At 38.9% G+C, this 20,590-nt stretch overlaps 1 protein-coding gene across 20 annotated transcripts in view; it reads right to left on the bottom strand.

The window, feature by feature from the left end:
* The window catches only part of EPB41L2 (erythrocyte membrane protein band 4.1 like 2), a 226,629-nt gene that overhangs the window by 20,409 nt on the left and 185,630 nt on the right, over positions 1–20,590 (bottom strand). For 5 of the 20 annotated variants that reach the window (XM_030928693.1, XM_010354693.2, XM_010354695.2 and 2 more), the window contains exons 13-20: positions 20,503–20,565; positions 18,446–18,592; positions 17,010–17,111; positions 10,030–10,083; positions 9,268–9,828; positions 7,186–7,308; positions 5,266–5,364; positions 3,382–3,462 (exon numbers count right to left, since the gene is read on the bottom strand). In XM_030928693.1, the coding sequence (XP_030784553.1) occupies positions 3,382–3,462; positions 5,266–5,364; positions 7,186–7,308; positions 9,268–9,828; positions 10,030–10,083; positions 17,010–17,111; positions 18,446–18,592; positions 20,503–20,565 (1,230 nt within the window). Of the gene's footprint in view, positions 1–3,381; positions 3,463–5,265; positions 5,365–7,185; positions 7,309–9,267; positions 9,829–10,029; positions 10,084–12,387; positions 12,556–17,009; positions 17,112–18,445; positions 18,593–20,502; positions 20,566–20,590 lie in introns of those variants that run through there. The other 15 variants (XM_030928701.1, XM_030928702.1, XM_030928704.1 and 12 more) reach the window with 8 other exon arrangements.

The raw sequence follows: 20,590 nt of genomic DNA, 5'->3' as shown, positions 1-20,590 counted from the left end.
CTGGGCAGTAGCAGAAGCGTTTGTCAAGCGGGGAGAGTGAATGGCTGGAGGGCCAGCGTGGAGCGGGAGCATCTAGTTCCAGGGAAGGGCACAGAAGCTTTTCAGCGTGTTGACTGGAATGGGAAAAGGGAAGGGAGAGGAAGCACAGGGGTGCAGTTCTACATTTTGTGTGTGTGTGTGTATGTGTGTGTGTGTGCGTGTGTGTGTCTTCAGAGAGAAGGAGATTGGAATGATCCAAGCCATTTACTACATGTTGGTTTGTGCAGTCCACACCGGGAAAAGTCAAAGACAAGGACAAGCTCTGATGGGAGCCAAGTGTAGCTACAGACAAACGGTCAAACACTTTGAGTATCTGATCTACCAAGATCTGCCTATAATAAACCAGGGCAATTGTTAAAGAGAAAATGTAGATGATGCCCAAGGGAAGGCAACACATATGAAACACCCTCTTAATTCACAAAAAAGTTGGGAAAAGCAAAAACTGCCACAGTCATCTTGAAACACAATCAAAATCACTTTGTTAAAACTCCTTTCATTCCATAATATAGGCACACAAAATTAAATACTGTAAAGTGTCATTACGGCAATAGTAAGGATTATGAGAAAACATCACATCTTATTGCCAAACTGCGAAATTACTTCTTAGAAAGAAACACGCTCCGAAGGGCAACTGCAGTGTAGTTTACCCCTCCCTGGTATGGAGCTAAAGTGTCATGACCAGCACAGGGTAAGGAATCTGCAAAGCAAGTTTCTATAAACGCATGCCTCTCTGATTTGCCAACACAAAAAAGATTTCTTGTTTTCTGTCTGGCCCAGTGAAAGTGTCCTTCCATTTTAAGATTCCTTTTTTTTTTTAAGACAGAGTCTCGGTCTGTCACCCAGGCCGGAGTGTAGTGGTGCAATCACTGCAAGCTCCGCCTCCCAGGTTCCCGCCATCCTCCTGCCTCAGCCTCCCGAGTAGCCGGGACTAGAGGCACCCACCACCAAGCCTGGCTAATTTTTTTGTATTTTTAGTAGAGACAGGGTTTCACCGTGTTAGCCAGGATGGTCTCCATATCCCGACCTCGTGATCTGCCCGCCTCAGCCTCCCAAAGTGCTGAGATTACAGGCGTGAGCCACTGCGCATGGCCTTAAGATTCCTTTAAACGTAGGCAAGGAACTGAAAAAAATGTCAATGTTATGAAGGTCACTATATGATCAACATCGGATAAGCGATTTTATCATTTAATTTTAAGTAGCTCTGTCATCTCACTACAGGCTCTAAGGAGAAAGTAAACCCACAACAGCTTCTGGTGACAAGCATACCGAAAGCCACAATCATATTTACTCAACAATGTTGGCCAGGTGTGGTAGCTCACACCTGTAATCCCAGCACTTTGGGAGGCCGAGTGGGTGGATCACCTGAGGTCAGGAGTTCAAGACCAGCCTGGCCAACATGGTGAAATCTCATCTCTACTAAAAATACAAAAATTAGCCGGGCGTGGTGGCGCGTGCCTATAGTCTCAGTTACTCAGGAGGTTGAGGTAGGACAATCACTTGAACCCAGGAGGCAGAGGCTGCAGTGAGCTGAGATCGTGCCATTGCACTCCAGCCGGGGCACCAGAGGGAGACTCCATCTCCAAAAAAAAAAAAAGTTTATGCTATCTCACAAACATAAAAAGGCAAACTTTCTGTTCTCTTCATTTGGATATCTGACCTCAGTTTTAGAAACGGCTGAAACATGACATCATATACAAAAAAGGAGATTCTTGTCCTTGCAGCAACAGCAATTAAGGCTGTAGAGTCATCATGGTTTTTAAAGAGTTAGGTGTACGTGTTATTTTGGCACTTGTATTTCAGATTGTGTTTTTAATATTTGTCTTTCAGAAGCAATACTATCTAGATTTGAATTTTTTGGTAAAACAGGCCAAAATATTCTTTTGCCTTTTATAACAAAATTATTTTGCCTTTTGTTATAAAAGGGGAAAGAATACACATAAGTAAAACCTGAGTACTGGAAAGGTGGCGTTTTAAAGTGTGTAAAGGGCCTAGGTTCAGTGGGGAGGGGGGTAGAAGAAACAACGGCTGGGAGAAGACCCTAGTTTGCACTTTCCACCATGCCAAAGTATGTGGGCTTGTGCCTCACATATTCTAGGAATTCAATGAGTGCTTATTGAGAAAAGTCCCAGAGAGAAAGAAGCAGGTTTGCTCCAATTTCAGGTCAGGTGAAACTCAAGACTGCTCCAGTGGACAGCAGAATAAATCCCCTCCGGAAAACTGGAGGCTTGTTTCCACATTTTCCTTGTCACTCATTTTCCCATGGTAAGTAGACAAGTGTACTAATACTCTCTAGGAATCTCCAGTCCTATGCCAAAATCCAGAGTCAAGGCAACCTTTTAACCTCTAATAACTCTTAAGAAAATTTGAAGAGCACATTACGAATATGTAAGTCAAATCATGCTTACAAAGGTCAAAAAAATTGGGAGTAATTTTCTTCTTAGGCATGAAAAAATCCATTTATCTCTGATCACATATAGGCAGCCTTTCTCAAATGAGGAATTCTGTTCTCTAAAATGTTCTTTCCTGAGTTCAGTATTGTGTCCAAAGCTGTGTAACTATCGTTAGCTCCGACTCCCCAGCTGAGATGTCAACTGAATATTTCTTTTCCTTTTCTTCAAGTTGTTATAAAAGGAAAACAGCTTGGTCTCCTTTAAAGCTGAGTTAAAATCACTTTTTAAAAAATTCTCAGCATCACTTGGGACTGCAGTCTAAAATTAAAACTGCTCTCAAAGTCTCCAGCAGTTCCATTCATCACCTGCTCAAAGCCACGCATGCCGCCAAATTTAACATTAGAATGGAGGCATGATTCTTTTAAAAAATTTTCAGAATCAATGTAAATTTTCACCTTGTAAGAAACCTTATATTACCTCCCCTCCCCCAATAATTGCAATAGGAGAAAACACCTGGAAGTAAATAGCTCAACTTTTCTAATGCCATAAACATACTTGAAAAGTTCCTAAAAGTAGGCATAGGTCAAGCTTAGTGGCTTTCTTCATTTTTTTGGAAGCCAGTGCATTGAACTGCCATTCATTTTTAAATATTTGATCACTTGCCTTTAAACCAGGCCCACATGAATCTAATGTTTTCCAGAAATCCTCCAGATTACTTTGACCCAAAAGTACATGTAAAGCCAGTGGGAAATGAAGAGAAATCTGTGTTTTATGCTGACTCAGAGGTAGGAAAGCTTGTGTCCAGGCTGTGTCTTTACGTCCTGCTTAGGAGGTGGACTTCATCTACTAGGTACTGGGAGAAGAGGTTTACACAGGTATGCGACATGATGACACATGTGAAAGTTAGAAAACAAACATGGTCATTTCCAGAACTAGAACTTAAATTACTTACCTGGTCATGATCAATATCTGCATCTCCTGTGATCACAATGCGTTTCTCAATTCTTGTTTCAGAAATTCCACCTTTTACAGTCTAAAGGTCATAAAGGAGAAGAAGAAAAAACAGCAATCACTAAAGCACGTTTACACAGAGCAAACAGAGATGGAGTCCACCTAGACCCGTTGATCATCGTAAGGCCACACGCACCAAGCAGCGGAAGACTGATACTCTAGAAACACTTGGTGCTTTATTTTTAAGCTCAACAGAGAATCCTATTACTAAAGTTATAGCATCCACAAGTATCCCTCAACTGAGAGCAACCTTAAAACTAATTTACCAATATTCAAGATGGCATCTGTCCCATCTTAATCTCACTTAAGATAGGACAGATATTATTTAATCCAAGTAGCTCCTTTAGGGCATTCTGTTATAATTTCCCCAGTTTCTTTATTCCCAGCTGGCCAATTTTTAAAAACGAGAGTAGGGAGAAATCAGTTATCTGCAGAATTACAAGAAATTGTAAGAATTTAGGTATCTGTTTTCAGTTTGATAAATTGTTTGATGTGATATATATTTTTTCCCCATCACAGAAGACTTCTGTATGATGTGATGGTTTTGACTGATGGATTCTGAGCATACAAATTCATTTGCTGATTTTGTTCTTTTCATTTGGTGCAATAATTTTAACAAGGATTTGCTTTGGTTTAAGATATGGGTGAGATTTTTGTTGAATGTTTGATTTGATGACAACCTGCATAAGTAGTCGTGCACGTGGACATGGCACATGGCTGGACAAAGGCTGAGGACCGGGCTGGAGAAGGGAGCTCCTGGGGGAACTGCCTCACAGCGTTATGGGCTCCCTGCAAGCTGAGAGTGCCTGAGGCACACTGGATGAGGCTGAGGAGATCATCTGGCTGTGACCTTCTAAATAGTCAATAAGCAAATACCACACTGTCCTGGGAAAGCACACATCCAACTTTTACAACTGTGATAAATGTATACTCTCAGTCACAAGTGATGGCATTTTACTGTAAGAAACAAGGCTTATCACTAGGCTTAGTAACTGGATATGCTTTAAAGTGAGCACCAACAGTACCTTGCATTTATGTGGCATTTTAAAATTTACAAATTACTTTGGCTGTTTTTTAAATTGTTGTGGAAACATGGGTTGGGAAGGGCACAAGGGATACCTTTAAGACCTTTAGACATTTATCCAAAGTAAAAAACAGAAGCAGAAGGAAATAATGGAAAACAAGGCTGGAGTTAGCAATCTGATGACTTCAGCATGCATCAGAATCACCTGGAAGCTTCTTAAGACCCTTCCAAGGTTTCAGCAGGACTGGAGTGGGGCCATGCTATTTACACTTCTAACAATGCCCTGGGGGAAGCTGAGGCTGCTGATCTAGGGAACACTGGTCACCCAGTGCTAAACGTTTAGAGAATTATGCAGGGAGGGAGGGGGAAGGCCCCACATCAGCATACTAGCAATCTTAAATGAAGGAAATTCAACATGATTTGAACAACTTGCTGAAAATTCTGAATGATGGCCTTCATTCACTCGCTTTAGTCAGGAAGGCTGGTTTAATAAAAGTAGAAGCACAAGTTTGTTTTTATAAATTATAAATTTTATTAAATTATTTATGCTTTTGTAGCTATCTTACATACAGTTATTCATAACACATTTTTACCCCCTTGTACTTTACAAAATTGCAATTTGGTCTGAATGCATTTCTCAACGGAGCCCAATTTCTTGGATACTTTAAACCAAGGCATTTTTATTCCACTGGCACTGTCTGTATCTTACTTGGAAGTGTGTATAGGAACAGAGAAACAATTCAGAAAAGATTCTGTCTGTAATGTACCATCCTCTCCATATGATTCCCTGCATTGTTTTACCTTAGTGATGTGTGTGGTTGTCGTTGTTGACACCGACTCAGATGTGATGGTTTGTGCAGTCAGTAACGTGCCCGAATCACCACCAGCCCCGCCATCAATCTTTGGATAGTTGGGGGAAAAATACAAAGTAATGCTTAACTTCCATTGTGTTGTCAGAGAAGACCCCCCACCCCATCGAATATGCATCTTTTAAAATCTATGTGGTTTGCATGTTTGCAGTGGTAATTTACCGTCCACGAGAGCAGCTGGTATTTAAAACCAAGCAGAGGCAAAAGGCGAGGTGCACACAGAGAAGCAAACTCAACTGTGTGAGTGGAGAAAAGAGAGGAGAATGGACAAAGGAAGTGGGACTGAAAGCTACAAAGGAATTATGACAGACTTTATCTGAAGGACATTTGCAGAAGCTAGAAAATGAAACTAGAGAGCCAGGCAGAGAAGTTTCCACAGTGACCAGAAGCGCTGAGTTTGTTGTTTTTTAAGCACAGGTGGGTAAAAATAGATAAACATTTTATCAGATTACCAAGCAACAGAACCTGACTAGGACAGACTGAACCTGCATGATTTGGTTATCTGCTTACCTCTAGCAGATTGTTTTTATCAACTACATTGTTCCTGTAATAGTTTGTATGTTGTGAGCATATATATAGGCAAATATTTCAATATTGCACATACACATGTGCTCTCTACATATATACAAATCCCATACATATGTTAAAATAGATTTTAACTTGTTTGCTTTGATATTGAAAGATGCAGAAGATTCTAGAGTTTCCAAGGGGAAACAACGAAGCAAATCAATAGCCTAATAGTTTATGTTAAGATCACGAAACATATTTGCCTTCTGTTTCCTGTCACTGACACAAGGAAATAACTGGACGGTCCAGAGCCTTTCTGACTGTAAGAGGAAACCTCTTTCAAACTTGGGTCATGCACCTGTATTTCTTCATTCTGGCAACTTACCACAATACAGATACATGACTAATGCTCCCCCGCCGCAGCCATTCATAAGAAACCTATTGTGCTTATGTGGGATCAATGCACACACAGGGATGCCATACCCAAAATAATTTTCAGACAAGATTCACACATGCATGCATTAAACCTTTTAAAAAATACTCTGAGAGGTCAAGAACCTGACATCCTCCACCATGATACAATTCTACCACAGAAGGTTCATCCTCTCAGTGGAGAAAATATTTATTTTATATTCTATTTTGAAATGATGCTTTTTTTTTTTTTTTTTGGTTATTCTGAAGCTTAAACATCTTAATGCTTATTCCAAAATTTTACAGAACCAATGTGTGAAAACCTAAAATCAAACACACAGATCTGATAATTATTTAGACACATGGTATCATCATTCACATATGAATGACTACATAGGACTTTAGAAAATAATTCCACATGAAGGAGAAGCACAGGGGTGTGTGTGTGTGTGTGTGTGTGTGTGTGTGTGTGTGTGTTATTACAGGCAAGAATGAGTTGACTGCGTCGATCTTCATGGAGTTAGAGAGGGAAAGAAGCCTAAATCACATTCACAATTAGATCCAATTATTAATTGATGAATTATATCAGCTAAACTTTGCAAGACAATTTGTTTCCTAAGTGTGCACAAACATTCTTGGATATGTCAACCTAGAAATGGCTTTCAATAATATGAACAAGATTGACACTGTCTGTCCTCAATAATGATATATACAGTTCCCCTATAATTACTGGGTTACCAATTTAATTGCAGCTCTTTGTCTCACTCTAAGAGAGAAACATAGCAAATTATGTTGTTGAAGCACAGCTATAAAGTGGAGATGCAAAAAGCTACATCAAAGCCAGAAACATGTAAACTAAGAGAAGAAAGAATGAAAACATAGACACACTAAGTGAAAAAAGAGCTTGAACAGTCCAAGTCTAGAGCTTTTGTACCTGTGGAGACTCATATGTGATGGTTTTGGTCTCAGTTTGGACAATGGGGACTTCCTTGGTGGAGATTTCTGTCCTTTGTGAGGCATCAGAAATTGTTACCATCTCTGTTTTTACCACTGGTGGCTGAGGTGGAAAAGGAAGGGAAAAATAAATTCTAGAGGTAATAAAGTAAAAGTGTTTAATGGAACCTTCACAAATAATTGTAAGAAACATATCCAAACACACACTCATGCACAAAAGAGTAAAAACAAACAACCTAAAACAAACAAGAGAAATAAAAGAAGCATTTTCCTTCAAATATAACATACGTACACATACATACATGTGTACATAGATATGTACATATATATGAATGTGTGTATGTGTATATATGCATATATGAAAAATAAGTTGACATGATGGCTTCCTAAACTATGTTACTCTTTAAGATGGTCCCAAACTACCTATATGTCAAGCCTAGTGTATAGTCTCACACACACACACACATGCTCTCTCTCTCTCTTTAGCTTTGGGCCAGTAATAATAAATTGAAAAGAAAATAGAATGAACTATGTGAAGTGACCTGTCTCTATTTTTATCATAGTTTAAAGGACCACATAGTTTGTGTGAAGGCTCACTGCTTTGAACTGGCATGCCAGCTAGGTAGGCTAAGATTTGTTCTTCTGCCCACAATGCCTTTTCTGCCTTATTGTTAACAGACACACCATTTTCAGAAAGGATGTCTTCAAGTATTACTGTTTTCAATTATACTTGTCTAAAACTTGCAGTGTTTCCTCTAAGTTACAATGCTCTATCTAAAATTACTCCATCAATGTTACACCAATGCTTCGAACAATTTAAAACATTCAAGTAAATATTCGACGGCTTATTAACATTGTAGTCTGCCGGGTATGCATGTTTAATATTAATGCAACACCAGACTATATTACTACCAAAATACTGCAGTACTTTCTTTGAGAGAACATTCTCAACAGGCATAATTATTTCAAGAGGAGTAACGATATGTTAAATACGGAATAGCTCAAAGTGTTCAAAGACTCTTGAAAAACCTTCTCTAAAGTGAAACAGAAGTTTAAAAGTAACATCGTTAAAATCCACTTGGTTATTTTAAGACAAAGTCACTTCAACATTTTCCATCCCATCGAAGAGAACAAAATAAATCTCTGTATTGTGGGCATTTAATATTAAAATCAAGAAATATTCCCAAGGAAATAAACCCTCCCTCAGCCTAACTCCCAAATGAGAGACACTGCACCTAGTGACCAAGGCTTAATCTAAGAAAAGTCTGAAAAGTTCTCTTCTTTGAAGAGAAAAGAAAAAGATTCATATCTAATGTATATACAATCCACAAAACATATAATCATCTGGCAAATACTCCAGAATTGGCATTAGGACAGAATGAGAAGAGAGGATATCCTCCTATGAAATAGCCTAGCCTCTGGCTGCCTGGAAGGAAAGAAAGGCTCTTAACAAAACCACACGACCCCTGGAATCCCACAATAGAAATCACAGTGGCATTCAAGAAATAACATTCTCATCACTGCTGGAGACTGCATTCAGAGAACCACGGTAATCAGAGTCTGCTGTCATTTCTAAAACTCTGAAGTTGAAGAGTAAAAGAATGAGCCAAGAAGTCAAACCCAATCATGACATCAGGGGCACACGCACTCAGCACTGACCATTTTTTTTTTCAACATTACATATACATTTTTCTAATTAAACCAAAAGGGGAAAAAAAGGCATTTAGTGTGAGGAAGCAGTGCAACTAAAGACAAAACAGTTGGAAACACCCAAAACATGCAAAGAAAAATTTAAATGTGAAAAGGGAAGGAAAAATTGATGTGGTGCTTGTAGGAAAGTTTACCCTACAGGTGTCCAGTGGCAGCAGAGAAGCTGGAACCCATGAACTGAGCTGGCAGAAAATCCACAAAGCAGTGCTTTCCCCCTTCCTCCCGTGAGAGAGAAAAATGAGATTCTTGTTGAAAAAAGCTGAAGAACTGGGAGGACAGGAGAAGAAAGGCAGGAGTTCCCCACCTGAGAAGCAGCTCTAGAGTTTGGCTCCCACCTGGAACTCCCATTTACCTCTGAACAACAAATAATTTGTGGCAAAACATCAATGTCAACATGGGACACCTCTCCGTTAACTTTCTGTGGCTCTTCCTCTGCTTCTTCTCCCATGTCTTGCTTAAGAGCGCCTTCGTGTACACTCTTCTCTCCAGGTATCTTTTGGGCACCTACATTTTCCTGGATCACTGTTTCTACTGTGATTACACTGGCACCTGCTTGTGTGACTGGGCTGGCTTCGGGCACTGCTTCCTCCCTCTCTACTACCTTGGCTGCCGGGCAGGGTTCTTCCTCCACCTCTTCTTCATACTCCTGTTCCTCCCTGATGGTGCCCTCGGTCACTCGGTGGTGGGGACGGTACTCTCCCACGTCTTCCTCCTCACTCTCACTGCTGCTGCTGCTCTCAGAAGACAGGGGGGTGGAGTCTTTTTGTGTCACAGGCTCCACCTTACGAATCTCCCCAGGACCACTCCCAGGTGATATCTCTTTACCATTCATTTCTTCTGTGATTACTCTTTCGTCTTTCCCAACCTCTGCCCGCTTCTTCTCCTCCACTATATTCAGAGTCTCATGTGAACTCTGTACAAAAAAAGATGGACGAGGGAAAACAAAAATATATGAATAAATAAAAACAACGGAAACCCAAATTAACCGATGGCAGATTCATGTCATGGAGAAAAACAAAGATGATTATGATAGCTGACTGAAAGGGAAGCGGGGCAAACGTGAGGGCAATGAGAAACGTGAGGCAATGGTGTTAACATGGAAAAGGGGGAGAACCTTAACAGCATCCCTGGCTCCAGTGCAAGGCCCTTCTGACTCAGGAGCACGTGTCTGCGGAACAAAAAGCAACCGAGGACACAAAATCAATAGAGTTTTACCTCAACAACCACTGAAACAAACATCTGACACTGCAAAGACAAAACAGCAAGAATCAACATCTACAGAAACCTGCTCAAGGTCACATAGAGGACAATCAAGACAAATGCCAAAGGGCTTACAAGAAGACACAAAAACACAAAAACAGCCAGCATCCTCCCAAAGAAGTAAAATGCTTTTATTATACATATACCTAAAAGCTCTACCTATGTAGTTAAAACGGTTTACAAAAATTGAATTATACCAAAGCTGACTCACCATTTTAAAGAAAAAAATTCAACTTTTAAAACCTAGTCAACAGTTTTGGTTTATAATCAGACTATAAAGTCTAGTCTGGAACCCTGATTCTTAAATGAACATAGCACCAAGGAGATGGCACTTTTATTTTTTGCTGGTTTTCTTTAAAAAAAAAAAAAAAGTTTTAATTGGCAAAATTATAGTTGGCCTCAGAAGGCTATTAACATGAAAATGTTCATTTCAGAAATGGTTATTAACATTCCAATTTGTATTATAGGTCAGCAAAGGCTACATTATACAATAGGGTAGATGTCAATGGTGGCTCCAAGCGTTTTTTCTTACAATTTAGCTCCTCTACTAGCATCTTTGAAATCTAAAATGAGTCAAGTTTATTATTTGACATGTTCACTCCTATCCCCGCAGACATCTACTTCTTGGGAGTAAATTAATTTACCCCAGTTGAGTAATATAGCACCTAAATGTTCAATAAATATCTGTTGACTGAATACATTAGTAACAAATTACTATGTTACGGTATTATTATTAACTAGAGTGGAAACCTTTTTGTACAGAGGAGTTTTTAAAGCTTCACATTTTTCTCACACAAAAAGTTTGCTTTACAATGATACAACTCAAGCATGGCCAACTTTTTGACTTCTAGGTGGTCCTGTTGCCTATGATCTAACTTAAAAATAATTCAGCTAGAGCCTGGAGCCTTGTTTATTCACGAAAGTGACTCCAGTCTGGATGGAGAAGGGCGCCGCACCACTGAGCCCTCTGGATATTGTTGTGAAGTTGCCAAGGTACTAACTGGACTGGAGCCTATAACAGATAGCAGGGCTGTGTTCATCTGTCCCAGACACATGGGCACCATGAGCTGAAGATCCTAACATCACACACACAAGTCTCTGCAGCACTGTCAACATCTACTCACGAACTCTCTTGGACCTGCCCTATTATTCTTAAACACATGGTAAGGGCATGCTTTCATTGATCCAAATTAATACCATGTAAATCACATTACTAACAGAAGACAGTTATCTTTCCAGTTTTATTGAAAACTCGAGGTTTTTAGATATTAAATTAAAAAAACTCTCAATCTATTTTGATAAACAGGTAACGTTTAAGCGTGACCACATATAATAAAGATATCCAGGCCGGGTGCGGTGGCTCACGCCTGTAATCCCAGCACTTTGGGAGGCCGAGACGGGCGGATCACAACGTCAGGAGATCGAGACCATGGTGAAACCCCGTCTCTACTAAAAATACAAAAAATTAGCCGGGCGCAGTGGCGGGCGCCTGTAGTCCCAGCTACTCGGGAGGCTGAGGCAGGAGAATGCCATGAACCCGGGAGGCGGAGCTTGCAGTGAGCCAAGATCGCGCCACTGCACTCCAGCCTGGGCAACAGAGCGAGACTCCGTCTCAAAAAAAAAAAAAAAAAAAAAAAAAAGATATCCAGTGACCAGAACATTTCTGAAACACACATTTCATTATTATTACAGGTCAGTGAATTCCTATTACTGTTATATCTTAACCTCAATGGGCTGGATAGGTTCTGCCCAAGTTCAGGGAATTCCTTAGGGTCATTCAAAAACAATTATTTCATGGCGCATGGGAGGCACTTCAGATTTTGCCATATAAACAGAATTTTAAAAATAACACGCCATCAGAGTATGCCTGAAATTTGGGGTTTTGAAAGCATCAACTCTGCAAAGCCTACTTGGCTTCTATCTGGTTGAGGGTTTCCCTCTGCTTAACAGCTCAGACTCTGGAACTTAATGATTTAAATTATTCTCTGAATTTAGGCAGATTTTTTTTTCTTTGACCAAAGAAGCAGGAGAAACATCCAATCTATATCTTTTCTTCATGTTCCAAATCAGTCATTGTTTCTTGAATGTTTCTCCCAGGAAGAATTAATTTCACCAATGAAAGCACTGGAAGGAAGGGTGCCTGAATATTTAAAAAATGAAAATCTCTCTCATATGTGGCTTTTAGTAACAGGGGAAACAAAGTAAAATGCACCTCAAGCAAGTGTGAGAAGGGCGAGGAAGAAAGCTTTTCAGAAGGTGCATTAGCGCTCACAACAGCGCCCTCTGCTGTCCAAGTGGTGGCTGAAGTGAAGGTGGCTTTCATGCTATCAGAAAAGCCCTTTTCACTAAACAAAATTGATGTTATCTCCTCTTCTAGGCTCTAGAGAGGTCAGAAAAGGAAAAGCAAAGAATTAGCAATAAGTCAGAACAGACAGCAGTGACCTATTGAAAGAAAGGAAAGGTTACACAAGAAAGAACAACAGAACAGCATAAAATGAAAGAAAGATGAGAATTCTGACAGATTCTGCAGCAGGCTTATGCAGAGGTTTGTGGGGGGCAGCTTTTCCACCCTGCTTGAGAATCTTTGATAGTTGCGACCTACAGAAACCAGGGAAAATTGCTTGGTTGATCAACAACTGAGCAAAACCGACCCACCCAAACGCCATTTCACATATTCTTGAGGTAGTTCCTTGGCCTTTTTCTGCACCGAATGACCTCTTCAGTGGCCCCTACACTTGAAATGCTTATTCCTGTGTTGGAGCTTGGGCAGTCCTCCCTCTCCTGCCTCCAAGACCCTTCTTTGCCCTTCTCTGCACACTCTGGTCCTTTCCAGTTTTCTAACCTCCCTGAGGCCCACTTCAGAGTCTGTATTTTCTGTAAGGCCTTCTCTCACCACTCCAGCTCCTACAATCTCCTCCCTCCTCGATACCACCTTAACTCTCTGTACAACAAACATTCTGACAGCAGACCACATTCATTCCCTCAGGGATGCTAAATATGCCACAGAATAAATTACCCTGCCCCCTTTTTTTTGCAAAAAGAAACAGGTAAAGAAAATTCAAAACAGGAAGACAAACTCAGTGTTGAAAGCTCAATGAGCAACGTGAAAATTATTTCTCCCTAAAAACAATTAAAGCAAATTTAACTTTGCTGTGTCTGGCTCTTAAACGATGGCTCCTAACCTGCCTGAGGGACAACTGTCCTTAGAAACTTGAAATGTCAATACTCACGAGTCACCACGAAGTCCCTCATGTCAGAAGTGTGAGAATAACTCCCAATAAACCCCACTATTCAAATTTCTTTTTTTTTTTTTTTGAGACGGAGTTTTGCTCTGTTGCTCAGGCTGGAGTGCAGTGAAGTGATCTCGGCTCACGGCAAGCTCCGCCTCCCGGGTTTAAGTGGTTTTCCTGCCTCAGCCTCCCTAGTAGCTGGGATTATTAGGCATGCGGCACCACACCCAGCTTATTTTTGTATTTTTAGTAAAGACGGGGTTTTGCCATGTTGGCCAAGCTGGTCTCAAACTCCTGACTTCAGGTCATCTACCCTCCTCGGCCTCCCAAAGTGCTGGGAATACAGCTGTGAGCCACTGCACCCAGCCACTATTCAGAAATCTTAAAGAAAAATCAATGACACTCCCCAGGGGTCCCCTCATACTGTAAGCTAAGAAGGGTGAGGAGCACAGAGAGCGAGGTGAGGAGAGTGAGGTGAGTAGGCACTTGAAATATTCAGCAGAGAAAAAAGCTTCTGGACTGATTTAGCTTCATTACCATCTCTATGATTACACCATCCCTAGGGGAAGTGGGGATGGGTGGGGTGCCCTTCCCAGTGAGAGATCACTGGGGAGCTTAAAGAAATGCCACACATTATTCAATGACATACCTTCAAAAGAACCTTACAACTCAATGTATATAATCTCTTAGACTCAGGAGAGAATAGTCTATGCAAATTTAAGTCATCATAATTCGTACAACACGTTAAGAGGATTACAATGGAGTTATTTTTTTGTTGTTTTTGTTTTTATCAAAGTATTTTATTCAGTCTATTTTTTTTTCACCAGACCAAGTCTATTATCTAGTGACACAGATACAAATTAGAACCAAAGGTAAATATTTTACAAAACTTCATTCTTAAGCTGTTTATGTTTTTGCCCTAAATATCATGCTTTCCCATAGGTATGTTCAGAGTTCAACACAAGCTCTGGTCTGCCAACTGTAACTTCACACCATTCTCAGATTATAAGTGAATAGTGACAATGCTATCAATGGGTATAACCACCAATGCACTTCAGTTTATAAATAATTCACTAACCAGGTAAAAGCTTTAAGAAATTTACAATAGAGTTATTTACCCATCAAAGATTAAATGACTTGGTTTCCAATTTTCTGCTCTACTCTCAAAATTGTTCAAATTCAAACTACAGCCACTTTGGAGATTCAATTTTTTTTTTTTTTTTAAAGAAATTATTACTACTTTTAAAAATAAAACTATAAAAATCCATATTATAGAAATTTGGAAAAATGGTCAAATTCTATACTTATGCATAATGTTTTTTATTTTACTTTCAGTAAGAATTACAATTCAAAGATAAAGGAGAACTCCTGCAGAATTAACAGTAAAATGAAGATATGACAAAAACAGAAATTGAAAAGGTACTCCAGTAAAGTCAAAACACTCCAGTAAACAAATGCTCACATACTTTCAACTAATAGTAGTATGTTATTTGAAGAAAAAAGAAAGATACAATGTAGGTGGTCGATAAATGTTTGCTGGGCAAACAGATGAATGGATGATTGTATTAAGAACAATCTATATGTATGTCAAAAAAGTATGTATTTTCCTGCATGTATTGGAGGAAAAGAACAGAAAAACCAGTAATTTCAAGTACAGATAAACCATTTGGGGGCTTTTCCAGATTTAAATTTCACATTAACATCACTTTAATGTGACTTCTATGACAAGATATTTTATACAGTACATTCCTAAAACATGAGATCTAGAAAAATGGTAATAATTTGAAACATCTCCACTAAAATGTCAAAGTTTCCTACTGTAAAAATCCAAGGACATCACTTTAAATTTGATCGAATGATACCATGTGATTGCTTCTGGAGGATAGGTTATCACAAATACATAATATTTCAAAGCATGTGATATTAAAGTCCTCATTGTACACATGGAGTCTAATTGGCTTTGGTTTCAGGCTAAACTTTAAAGTATATAAATATGTCACTTGGTTTAGCTTCATGACATTGTCTTTCTCCTTTGCAATGTTCTGAAAATATTTCATCTCAACTAGACCACAAACTCCTTATTTCTACTTATTTTGCCTCCTTCCCCAACCCCACTATGTGTTCTGATGAACACTCTCTACTAATTAATAGAATCTGCTTTGTGGAAGGGAATCACTGTTCCTTATTAATAATCTCTGCTCTCATTCACAGCCCCTATAATCTATTCCTCATCCAGTGCCAGGGGGACTCCTGTCAGACACAGGTGGGATTCTGCCACTACTCACCTTCAAACTCTCCAGTGCTTTCCCATCACTCCTATTGTACAATTCCAAACTGTTAGCATGGTCTTTAAGACTGTGACAAGACCTAGGGTCAAACCTCTTTGAATTTTCCTTCCTTCGTGCTGCCCCTTGCTCACCAAATCCTTGTCATTTGGTCTTTCAGTTCCTGTGTTGTGGCTCTTCCTTACACGTGGATACATTTTCACATGTCTACCTGGTCATCATTAAAGTTTCAACTCAAATGTCATCTCCTCCTGACCACAACGACAAAACCGTCTTCCTAATCCCCTCCTAACACAACATTGTATTTCACCTTCAAACTTCTTAGTGTCTGAAACTTTCTAAGTACCGATTAGAAAATTTTCTAATCACCGGCTGGGCGTGGTGGCTCACACCTGTAATCCCCAGCACTTTGGGAGACTGAAAAGGGCGGATCACGTGGTCAGGAGTCCAAGACGAGCCTGGTCAACATAGTGAAAGCCCATCTCAACTAAAAACACACAAAAAATTAGCCGGACGTGGTGGCGGGCACCTGTGATCCCAGCTAGACAGGAGAGTTGTTTGAACCCAGGAGGCAGAGGTTGCGGTGAGCCGAGACTGCGCCATTGCATTCCAGCCCGGGCGAAAGTGCAAGACTGCATCTCAAAAAATAAAAAAAAAAGAGACACTTTTCTAATTAACAATTTCCATGTCTCCTCCACTAGACTCCAAGCTCTCCAGTCCCAGCAAATAACAGACTGACCACCTGGCTAAGTAAAATCAGTAGAAAGAGAAGAATGAGGATGTAAAAGCAATGGAAAGCGAACTTCCTCACCAATGTCAGAAATGTCACACATGCAGGAGCAGAGAGAGAGATGAGGGGCTGCTATGGTGCATCAAAATCTTTGTTCCCATTAAAAATCTTAAAAATGAAAACTCAAAAGGTTTCCATATGTAATTAGTAAACTCATAATCTAAGGCACATAAGTGGTTATTTTAACAACACAGTGTGCGTAAGTATTGTACAAACAGTGCATTTTCACATGAAATCAGTTTCCCAACTGTCAGCCACATACATCAAATTAGGAATCACTTATCACCTAAATTGGTGGATGTTTCTGTATTTCAAATTTTGACTTTTCAAGTGCTTCTGCAATATGGTATTTCCCATCCAACAATCCTATGCTTCTATACACAGGGGATTTAACTTTTTAAATGCTCAAAAATCATTTCAAAAAATTTTTAGTATGACACACAGGAAAAAAGAAATCTTATGGCTGTAGATAGAAACAAAAGGAAAAGGGGAAGAAGCAAGAGTAGATCCAAGGGTGCAAGGTGAACACCTTGTCTGTCTCCTGAGCTTTTTCTTCAACTGTCCGTGTTGCCGGCATCAGGTACTTCTCCTTCACGGATAAAATATCCTTGAAAAGATGGTCTCCTTTTCTCTATTGTTTTAAACAATAGACATAATCAACAAATAAGACACATACATTACACCTATAGCAACACAAACATAAAACACTGACTCTGTGTGGGTCAATGACACACACCAAGAGAAGCGGCACATAACGGAAGGTGAAAGCCTTGGCGTGGCATCAGACACCTTCTCCAGAAAACACAACATTCTCGAATGGACTGCTGAAATTGACGTTTTTTATCATCTTCAGAAAAATCTGAAACTAAGAACTGAAGTTGTATCCAACTTCATAAGACTCTACCATGCACGTCTTAATATTTTCAAAAGTTCTGTGTTTCAGTTCACCAATTCTTTTTGGTCATCTGTTCTTAAAGAGCTTTCTTTTTCAATGGCACAAACTTAGAAATTTAAAGCAACTAACAGTTTTTCTTTTTAAGGAAAGGTGAATAAAAATAGCACTAGAATATCTAAATCAATGTCTACAATTTGGCGACATTCAAGTCAGACTTGATGCTGAAAGGAAAAAGATGAAATTGTAGGGTAACATCTTTATACCATTTTTTAAACTACAGATTAAATATAGTATGATCACTGTCTGCTCAAATATGATAAACGAGCCCATGGAACTTCTTGGTCAGTAACAGGAGGGATTTGGAAGAATCCTACAGGCACAGAGGCAGATGACAATGAATGGAGAAATATATTGAGAATATATCCTGAAGGCAATATGTGCTCATACCAGTGGTGGAGAGAAGTAAACCATGAAAAGAAATAGAGTGAGGAGAAATGTTATGATTGAAAAGCCATTTTAAAAACACAATTCTAACATTTCCTTACTAGGAAGTTTCAATATTAAGTTGTATTATATATAATATTTTTCAAGTTTTCAACAGGGCTCATCAGTCTTTAAAGCTAAGTTAAACTCATTTTCCTCACAGTAATAACCTTAAACCACTCTAACGATAGTCTATATTCCTTTATTTATTATTTATTTATATTAAGTAAATTTCCCTATTTCAGATATCAGTAACTAAAAAGCTTATTAAATACAGTATGTTACTTTATAAATTGTCCTATATAACAATTCATTACTACTACCAATTTACCTGAGTAAAATAGTGAAATTATCCTGAAACTATTTCAAAAGTATTTTGAAACTCATGCAATTTACCTAAGAACTACGCCAATAACTATTACATTGTTAATAAATATTTAGTATTTAAAAAATTATTAGTAATTACATAAAAATAATTCAATGGGAACATTTTATAACTTCCCTAGAATCAACAACAGGAGATTAACAATTTAAGTTTTATTGAACAACTGGAGTAAGACAGAGCCAACAAATAGCTAATGACATACCCCTTGTGTCTGTAGGGACAGAGGTGTGATACGTCGTTTTTCCCATTCATTAGGGCGCGGCTCAGGTGTGGATTCCATAAAATTGCGCTTGAGTTCACTAATGCTAGCCTGATGTTTCAGTATGTCCTCCTGGGCCTTATCCAGTTCCTAGCAATATGTAACGTAACAAAGGGGGAAAAAATCCAAAAGGAAAAAACCCAGTAGGACAAAAATAAAACCAAAAAATAAGATAAAGCAGACTTATGATTTAAAAAAACCATAGTAAAGCAAGAAAAATGCCAAGTCTCTAAAGCCATACTATTAACTATGAATAGGTTCATGAATTCATCAAAATTTGAAAATAATGCGTACTTCTTCAATGATTTACATTTTAAAGGGTTCTGATACCTTCTCTGTTTAGGATTTTTAAAGGAATAATTATTTACATTATTAGAAAGATGACACGGAACTGATCATCAAAATGGCTAATAACACTTCCTTCCAGTACCTGGATTTGAAATTCAGACTATGACTTTGTTCTGGCAAATTTACCTTTCTGATTAGGACTACTCATAAAATTGCATTCTGTAAACATAGTAAATCAAGTACAAAATAGAGAAAGGTAGAGACTCAGAAGCACACTGGCTGGAAGAAAAAGTCAGACCAGAATCATCCCCCAACTGGAAAAGTCAAGGATTTTTGTGTGTGTTTGTTTTCAGGAAATTCCAGTGGTGGCTTTTAATTCTTAAGGAATAAAAATTACTGCTTCCAGAGGCTGCTTCTGTTTAGCCTCTTTATAAAAAAAAAAAGAACCACAGACTGGTCTCGTGTACTTGCCAAGCACAAAAGTGGGGTCTAGCCTCCGCAATTGCCAGATGGTCCTTATCCAGACAAATATGCAAGAAAAATTACCAGGTCCATTTTCACGGGAGAGGCCCCGATAAATGGTATTTGTGGAAATTTTTCTGACTGGCTCTGATAAATAGTATTTGTGGGAATAAAAGGTAATTAGTGTTCAGGAAATGGTTTTAACCAAATTTTAAATATTTATTTATATTTCAAAAATCATAGGGCCACCTGTGGATTATAGCTTTCATCCCACTTTAAGGAACAGGTCATGCAACCAATAAAATTAGATATTCCATATTCATGCACAAGCATAGTAGCTCATCTATGAGCTTCTATAGCCATTTGCAAAAACTCATGAAAATCTAAAAATCTTTGCATGGCATGGAAAAATGACTGTGGCTTGAGATCAGGCACATTTCTTGCATTGGTTCAAAGCAATGTTACTTATTACACTGTACAGCATTTTAGTAAGTTAAGCAAAAGTATATTTCCATCAGTTATCAAGCTGCCAAAAGCAACCAAACAGATTAGTCAGATTACTGAGAGCTGCAGTTCTCCACTGAATACATTGCCACATACTACTGTAAAATAAGAAGGGGAAAAAAAATGTTCTCATGTGACATGGGGAACATATTTTACATTCCTAATTGGGTGATTGGGCTTTCTTTTCCTCCTTTCCTTCTCTCTCACTTTTGCTTATTCTAATTAAAATAATTCCTTTAATTAGCATATTCTCAAACAATACTGAAAATGGACCACATTCCCAATCACGGATTTTAACCAAAAAAAAAAACCAAAAAAAGTGGGCATAGATCAAGATCAAGAGTCAAATGACTTAATGCCAGATCAATAAACAAATCTCTGTTCTAGTTAACATATATTAAGGATGAGACTGTGTTACTTCAGGTTGATGCCCTAGAGTTAATCCTTTAGGAGAGAATAGATTTACTTGTAGAACAACTTCAAAAGTACTGGATAAAAACTTGATTCATTTGACTAAATTTTTTTTTCCCCACTTGTCACTTTGAGAACTTCTAGTAGATACAGTCCTGCCTAAGCCACTTGAAAGGAACACCATCAGGCTGGTAACATGCACTCCCAAGTTGAATTCCCCCATGCACTGCATGCACCGTGCTTGAAGAACATTGCCGGCCAGCCTAGGCGTGACCTCCCGTCCACAGCAGCCGGGCAGCCATTACGACAGAGTTGTTTTCTTAGATTATACAAACCTCCAACATTAAATTGCTATGTCTGACATAAATATTATCCCCTTCTACTCTCAAGGAATTTTTCTGTGAAATTAAATCACACACAGGG

Source organism: Rhinopithecus roxellana, chromosome 4 (assembly GCF_007565055.1).
Source record: "Rhinopithecus roxellana isolate Shanxi Qingling chromosome 4, ASM756505v1, whole genome shotgun sequence".
Lineage (NCBI taxonomy): Eukaryota > Metazoa > Chordata > Mammalia > Primates > Cercopithecidae > Rhinopithecus > Rhinopithecus roxellana.
Note: the sequence above shows the minus strand (reverse complement) of the source record. Positions and strands in the feature narration are given on the sequence as shown.